The sequence below is a fragment of the Cydia fagiglandana genome, chromosome 7, assembly GCF_963556715.1.
Source record: "Cydia fagiglandana chromosome 7, ilCydFagi1.1, whole genome shotgun sequence".
Lineage (NCBI taxonomy): Eukaryota > Metazoa > Arthropoda > Insecta > Lepidoptera > Tortricidae > Cydia > Cydia fagiglandana.
Window position 1 is genome coordinate 18,762,204 of NC_085938.1, and position 8,563 is coordinate 18,770,766.

General features: G+C 35.8%; 1 protein-coding gene across 1 annotated transcript; it reads right to left on the reverse strand.

Moving 5' to 3' along the window:
- Positions 1-1,899: 1,899 nt before the first annotated feature.
- On the reverse strand, positions 1,900-8,497 carry LOC134666247 (antichymotrypsin-2-like). Its single transcript, XM_063523400.1, has 11 exons — positions 8,485-8,497; positions 8,178-8,327; positions 6,507-6,710; positions 5,682-5,815; positions 5,120-5,263; positions 3,937-4,140; positions 3,561-3,659; positions 3,335-3,478; positions 2,747-2,956; positions 2,375-2,519; positions 1,900-2,042 (listed from the first exon to the last, which is right to left on the reverse strand). Exons 1-11 carry the CDS (start codon positions 8,495-8,497, stop codon positions 1,900-1,902), a joined length of 1,590 nt encoding a protein of 529 aa, XP_063379470.1.
- Between the last annotated feature and the right edge of the window lie 66 nt (positions 8,498-8,563).

An 8,563-nucleotide genomic window follows, 5' to 3' on the forward strand; every position in this document is an offset into this window, starting at 1 on the left:
TAATAATACATACCTATAAAATATTGCAGAAGTCGAAATGCGGACAAAAAAAAACCAAAAAAATTTACCTTTCGTATGTGTATGTATGAGTTACTACTGAAATCATTAATTTGGACCGCGAACGTGGCGCAGATAGAGTTTTTCTTTAAATACAAAAAAGGTGACTTAACAAATACATACGAAAGGTTACATTTGACTGTGACAATGTGGTTGACTGTGAGTACTGTGACAAAATGTTACAAGTTTTACTGTAGTTTTCTTAACGACGCGACGCGACGTTACCGTTGATTTCTCTCAAAGAAATTGTTTGCAAAGGGTGACAACAAAATAACTAGTTTAAAATAACTATAATGTTATGCCTACAAAATTATATGAATTTTGTTTGTTTTGCTAATACCGCGTTATCACAGTCAAAATTTGTTATTATTTTATTAATTTTATAATTTTATTTATTAAATCACCTTTATGGCAGAATTACTCTTCCAGCAAATACTGTAGTATTTTTAATTTGAATGTAGAATAAGAAGCCATGATTACATCTAAACATATTTTCCGGTTTTGCTGATCTAGTTTTTATTACGATAACTGAAAATATAAAATAGAACTAATTATTCATGAGTGTATTGTTACTGTTTATTCACTTTTATTACCAGTTTCAGTTCCTTATTGGTAAAACATTTTCTTATTAATTATTTTAACAATGATTAAAATTTGTTATCACTTCATAAAATATGTCTGAAACACAAGTGGGAAATATTTAATTAAAACATTTACGAGTATGACATGAATAAAGAATGTGTTGCAATTTGATGTCAAGGTTTTCATAGTGGTATCAAGATAAGAATTTAATTGACAAACTATAATACAAATAACATAGGATTTTTTTTCAAATTCTGAGGCGAGACAACTTAATTTTAATATGTTTTATAAGATCTAATCTGATATAGTCGACATAATTTCAGTGCAGGCACATTGCTATTGAGAGTGCTATATAACATTACACCACGCTTACACCACGTAGAAAAATTCGTGTCTGTTAAGTGACAATGATTTTATAATATTACTTTTTCGATTTTTTTATGTGTTTCTATTTTGTTTTGCCACTACCACGTTATCACAGTCAAGGTTGTTTATATTTGCATATATGGATTATAACAGCCTACAAAATCACCTTTAAGGTTTAACAACTCTTCCCGCAAAAACTACGGTGTTTTTCATTTGAATATAGTATAAGAAGCTATGATCACATCTAAATATATATGTTTTGGGTTCTATTGGGTGTATTGATGCTGTAGCTCGGCCCACGAAAGCTGAAAGAAGTCAATGTGTTATTATACTGTGACTATCTCTAACTTGGTCCACGTAGAAGCCCTAAAAACTTTAACCCAAATTTTCAACCCCCTTGGGCTCGAAATTCAATAAATCCTTTCGTACGAAAGAGTGAAGCGTTTTATGCACTCCTCGCGGAGGTTATGGCAAAATCAATCATTACTGTGTATGGGGACTAAGCCGTTTGAGTATTCTATTTAATTACCTATTATTTTTTCGATCCGATTTTGGGAGTTCGTTTTTTGAAGTGAGGCATCTATCCAATTGTGTCACGTATCCAGGTTTAACCCCATCTACTAACTTCCTTCCTACACTTCATTAATATTAATATTACTGATATTTTTGCGTCGCGAATGTTATATTGATTTTAAATTCTAACCAATCATTGTTCATTAAGTAGTACTATGTGGTACTTATGTCAGCTTAAAATGGAAAGAATTGAAATACATAGTAGCAAATGTATATGAAACACGATATAAACGTAATATGGCCACAAGTAAAGCATTCTCAAATACCTCATTTATTACTTGTCCTAATTACCAGTTCTTAGATGTAATTTGACGGGCCCTCCTATTCAGTTGATGGTTTGAGAAGACGACCTTCAAACGTAACTATATCCTTTACTAAAACATAGTAGAGAAAATCGTGATCCGCTCTAAATATCTTTATCGGCGACGGAGGTGGTCCGACTGAAGTAGTACCAATGACAATCACTGAAAAAAGTATAAATTGATTTCCCAAGACTATAATGGACCAACTGGCGAAGAGACTGGATTGCAAAGACCTGTATTAAGACTCCTATTTCTGAATAACGTTTTAAGTCCAAAGTCAATTGATGATGATGATGATGATGTCCCCCCAGACGTATCCGTTGACGGCGACACCCGGGCTAATCAGTATTAGGTATTCAGTAAGTAAACCTTGGAAGTCTATTACGGAACGACAATCATCACGAGTCCGAGATATCTTCAAGGATCGCAAAGTCAATTAAATTAGAATGTGTATTGTGTATGGATAATCAAAACAGTATAATTATTTTGATTACCGTTAGCAGCTGCGGCCTCTGTTCCTATTTCACTGAATTCGCACCACGCTTTTTGTTTGGCTGCAGAAATGCAGATATCTTCTGGTTTGGCCAGAATTCCCGATAGACCGGAGTTGCCGCAATCAAACCAATTAGTAATACCAGCCTGAAATATAAAATTTATAGTTTAACAGAATCCATAGCTATATTTGCTACTATCCGCATCTAACCGCGAGAATGTTAACTAGCATTAATCCCTTTATTTAATGTGTTATCTGTATATTGGCTAGAGTCACATGAACCCGCCTTTATGTATGCATGTGGTTATAAGGTCTTTGTGACTCTGAAGTTTTCTTTCAATCACACACTTCTGAACAAATTAATTGTTATTACCTTCTGTAACAAATCCTTTAAGTCTGTAGTTGTACTGATAACAAACTTTGGTAAATACAGTTTCACTTTTTGAGGAGATAGGCTGTCTATGACTTTCTTCCAATTCGCCGTATTTTGCAGGTCTTTCGCCAACTTCATTGTGCCATTAACGCTGTTTGGCAAAATAATGATCGCGGAGCTCTCTTTGCCGGTGTAAAGGATTCGAACCGCCTGAAAGAAACAAATGTTATTGAAACAATATCTACGGGTAAATTTAACTAAGTCGTAATTCATTTGGTTAAACTACATTTTGAAAAAACATTTACTACATTTGATAAACCGAACAACTGGGTTATTGTATTTAGGATTATCATAAATGTGCATTCATAATCTTAATTTTTAATTATGGTCATCAGTAAAGTAGGATAGGACTCACATCGTTTATTTTTCTCGGGGCTAGACACAGTATGAGGATTCCATACAAGTGATAGCTCACCCCGGTGATAGTCTTACTCCACCTTACCATAAAACATTATTTTAAATAATAAAATTCAATACGGAACAACCAGTTTACGTTTTTCAGACTATACGCTTTGTATTTTATGTTACCTTGCAGTCTAAAGCAGGAACTTCTCCATACAGAAGATCCTTAATCTCTTGAAACATCATCTTCACTTTCGCAGTTGAACCATCACTTAAATAGAAATCTTCTTCTTTCGTATTATTCTCATTAAATTTGTAATGCCAATTACCCTAAAAAGGAATAAGCACATGATATAATCGTATATTTAAAGAGCTCGTATTATATTGATTACAATAATTAAATTACTGTTACCTTGAAGTAGATAGCATTGATCAGTACAAGTCTTGTTAATCCATTAATCAAATCTGGTATAACTAAATCCTTAATACGACTGTTAGTTTGACTCTCAACCTGAAAAATACGATTAAATATTGAAACATCACTGCTTTACGAATATCATCATTACTTTACGAAAGACTCAGAAAAAAATATTAAGTAGAAATACATTTAGGTTGTATTGTTTTGTAAAAAAAAATAAACAGCTTTAAACGTCTGAATATTTACTAAATTTTGAATGGATGTCTACCTTGGATCAAACTTTAACAGAAAATGTAAATAGAAACAAATGAGCTGAATATTTGTCAACACTTTTAGTTTAGTCCAAACATTATTAATTGTGTTCCATTACCCAGGCATTCATTATAGCTGCTGCTGCAACGTTTTTGCTAAAATCAAGATTTTGTGCTGTGGCACGGAAGACGGCAATAACATCTTTTAAGAAACCATCGCTCAGCGGGTACTTGTCATTGGCATACACTTTAGCAGCAGTGGTAAAGTTTACACTGGTCACACCTTCGTGTAAAGAGGAGAAATTGGTAAAGGTATCTCGGATCTGAAATTGGAAGTTGTTTTATTAGGGCTAAAAATAAGGTAGATTTTACGAATAGGTACAGTCAGCAATACCACTTGCTTTAAATCACCACTGCATTCATGTTTGTATAGAGAGGTGTTGTTATAACTTTGCTGACTGTACATTTATGATAAAAATACAACAATACGAAGAAGCTATACTTGTCGCGTCGAATGATGGTTCCTATGATAGTTCCTTGAATCACTCTTTCGGCTTGGGCTTATTAGTATCGCCATACAGCGGGGAAATACGGCCAGCCTTCTGGCACAGTATAATAAAGAGTACTAACGTACAGTATGGACACTCCCTGCCTCCCGTTGAAAGTGCCGCCCACCCGCTCTCGGTTACCTCACAGTTACCGGCCGGCAAGGACGCGACGACGCGGTGCGCAGAGCGGAGGCCACGTAAAATATTCAAATATTAAACAAATATTTACAAAACCTATCAGATCACACTGAAACCAGTACAATACCTATATGAACAAAAAATCATGTTTACAACTTACGTAATATGTTGGTGCATGGCCTGAATTTCCTTACAATTCGTTAAGTACTTTGTTTATACTGATTCAAAATAGGAAACTATTGTATAAATTGAGCTTAGATACCCACCTTACAACATAATACGATTCTTATTTCTTCCTAATTCGCGCAATGAGTTTTGAGTAATTGAGGTCATCGAACTTGACAACAAACTGGCGAGAACCCTCGCACGTCTTATCTCACTCACACAAGCATGGTACGCGTTTACCTACACGAGCTTACCTACGCACACAGTCTGTGCGTAGGAACGCGTTTGTTTCATACATTTTATCGCCAGTGTCCGGGCACCTTGCCCGTTGACGGCGATCTGGGCCAAATTTTTTATCTGTACGTTTTTAAGTTTTATTGTGTCTATTTATTAATTTCTTTGTTTTCCTGAATAAATAATTGATAAACAATAAAATGAAATAAATATTTACATCTTGTTTGTCCTGCAAGTTAAGTATTTTGATGCACTGATCAAAGGCGGGGCCGTTCGTGTACATACAAAGTTCGGCCATCGGAGTGAACACCGACATGGCCGACATTATAATGTTCTCGTTAGGTGAGGATTGCATGCGATCCTGAAATCAGAATAAGTAATTTAAATGTTTAACCCATTAGCACGCATTGTACCCACTTGGTTAGTACTCGTAGGTACACCTGGGATACGGTTTTAGATTCGATTTTCTACTGTAACTCTACCTAACAGCATTACAACAATGGTGGCTTCCAAAAAATGGGCGTGGGCGCTAATGGGTCAAAGCCACGAAATAACAATTAAAAATTAGTTTTATCACAAACCAAATCAAGTTTCTATAATATATGTAGTGTGATTTATGACAGATACAAAAGTACTACCGGATACAGGAGTACCTAAATTAATTATTGCAGAAGTCGCGATTTCAGGTATCGCCCGAAATAGTGAGTTTTTCCACTTTTCTTCTATTTCTAAACATTGTGATGTTATTATTTTATTATTGGGATTATGTATTGACTTACATAAAGACATTTTCCAGTAAACGCTGTGATGCCATCGAGCACGCCTGACAGTCCAGAGCCTCTGTCACCAGAGCTGGTTCCAGAAGTATTCGTAGGAGGTGCCGTAGTTGTTACAGAACCATTAGGATTAGGGCCTGTAAAAAAACATGTTAAAATGTCTGTCTCAAACCTGTCGATCGCCGTATAATTCCTTTAACTAGCCACCTTATTTTATGCTCGCCTACTTTCAATATTTCATACTTGTATCAATGGATTCAAATTTTGCGTCTTTGTTCGCTAGTAGCATAGAGAAAACTGCAAATTTATATTAAACATAAGAAAGATAAAAAATATAAACAACGATGGACATCTTTTGGTAGCAACCTTTGTGCCTAATAAGATATACTCGATAGTTACCTGTTTTGTTCATCGAACTTTATGTTTGTGCCCTCTCAAACATACATTTCGATAAACAGAGCAGGGTAGGTAATATCCTATTCGAATAGGTATCCTAGCGAATTGGCGGTGGTGCGGGTAATGCGGGTTTTAGCAAATAATATGTAACTTATACCTAAACTGAAATAAATCAAATAAATGTGATATACTAAGAAAGAGTATCTAGTTTGTAGTATATGTCATTTCTTTCAATGTATAAATTTATATAATTAAGTACCTGCGAGAAATAAATAGCTTATTATTTCACAACAAAAATTGTATCGTAGTTCTACTTGAAATGAAAACAAAAAAAATCTGAAAATAACATTTGTTCTAATACTTGTAATGATATGTTACTTCGTTTGAGACCAATCTAATTTACAATTTATTTTTAAATCAGTCTATACTTACAGTGTTTACTCGGTATGCATGTTCCCTTCTCGTTTCTAGAATATCCTTTGCAGCATCTGCACTGTGGCACGCATACGGGTATGTTCCCAGGCCCAGGCCTGTTCTGCGGGCAGTGTACTCCTGTGATGGAGTCCGAACACTTATCTCCAGGGCACGGCAGAGGGCAAGCTTTGTACTCTTCATTGGGAGGACACGGGAATGGTGCTGAAAATAGATTTTCTTTGAAATATTTTGAAACTCAGTTTTGTTATGCAATAAAATCACTGAGTAACAAATTATGAGATTTTAAATTTCACGCCTAATGACATTATCTACCAGTCAACCATCGGAACAGTGAGTGATAATGAAGTAATAAATAATTATGGACAATATACCCTATCAATTACCGTAATATATAAATAAATATACAGGCACACGAGCCGTAAGGTTTGCAAATATGCTAATAAAAAATCTTTTTTTTTCAAGGATTTAGCACCTATGTATCTGCGACACAGAAAGTGCATAAAGGAAATAATCTGTACGTCTGCCCTTTCTCACAAAAAAACACTTACGACAATCAGCTATTGGTATACATTTGCCAGTCTTCCTGTCTCTCTTTTTATTTATTTTGCACTCACACCTTGGCCGATCACAGACTATTCCGATCGGGCATCTTGTCGGCGAGTCTTTATTTTTTGCGCAGTAGTCCGCATCACATTTGGAGGCCGGACACCAGTTCCAATCCTCGCCAGGTGGACACTTTCCTTTGGCTGGAAGTTTTATAAAATGTACACTGGAAACTTGTGCAAATAAAAAAATATCACCTGTGTTGCATCAAGTGTTCTTTCTTTTGTTAAAGTCGCGTTATGTCGGCAGTATTTACATTATAATGAATTAATTTCTTATTATTCACTAATGGTTTATTACTCATGGACCTCATGGTACACATGTAGTAAACAACAAATTGCCAACTGTTTTTAAAGATTTATAAATTTAACTTAGTATTTAACGAGTAGTAAGTAGTACTTAACTGTGTACTCAATATTGGGTCAATGTAGGCCAATGCGGTGGAACGAGATAGCTCCTATTGCTCTTTCATAAGCATAATTACGTTTTTCATTAGCCTACTTTGATTCAATGTCTGTGTACTCGCCATGGAATTAATGCATTCACTGCCACCTTCCTGGACATTCACCAGGTGCCGCACTTTGTTGTCACTATATATTCTGAACGAGTCTGTGCGTCAAAGGCACAGGGTGAAAGTCACGGTGACGGCGGTGAATGCGTTAATACAACGTCACTTGAGTAAGGAGGGTTCAACGAATACGCAGACCTATATCAAGTACCTAAAATCTAGCATTAAAGATTCAAAAATTCATTTATCTCGTCATCATTGGTTACATTAGTTACAGCTCACCGCTGGGCGAGTAACTATAAATATCGCCGTGTCTCTTTTATTTACACGGGAGTGCTTATCTTTTGTTCGTGTTTATAGCCGATAGCTCATAGCTTACTAGCTCGCGGTGGGACCAGTGCCATAAGGTGTCAGTTTAGATAATAAGTCCACAGTAAATGGCGTGCCTTTCGGCGTACGACATAAAAATAAAAAATAAATGGAAATGGAAATTAAAATGGTTTACATACGGCATTCTTCCCTAGTCACACAAATATTCGTTGCATTCCGGTATGTACCCTGCACGCATCGGCACCCGGAACCGCCGGGGCATATGCCTCCTGGTTTTATGGGGCACTGTTTCACTTTGCCCGTGATCAGCTCTTCGCAAGTTTGCTTCGAACAGTCTTGGATGCAGTGCACGTAGTCTTCGTTCCGTTTACATCTGGCTGTTAAATAAGATCAAATGAAAAATCCACCAATCGACAAAACAGTTCATATTAAACTTTTAATATTTATTTTAAACGCCAGAAAAAAGTCACGTTCCAATTTTCGTCTGGATTTTTTTAACACTCGGCGCGCTCGCTTCGCTTTCTACTCGCTTACAAATCGCCAGCATTATGGGGCCCTTAGATTTTAGTATGAGTATTTATCGTTAATCCTAGTTGAAGGAGTATGAACTCCT

Coding starts and splice junctions, on each gene's coding strand:
- LOC134666247 (XM_063523400.1), bottom strand. Junction 5,264..5,681: donor TTACTGGAAAATGTCTTTAT/GTAAGTCAATAC, acceptor TTCTGATTTCAG/GATCGCATGCAATCCTCACC. Junction 3,479..3,560: donor TCAATGCTATCTACTTCAAG/GTAACAGTAATT, acceptor ATTCCTTTTTAG/GGTAATTGGCATTACAAATT.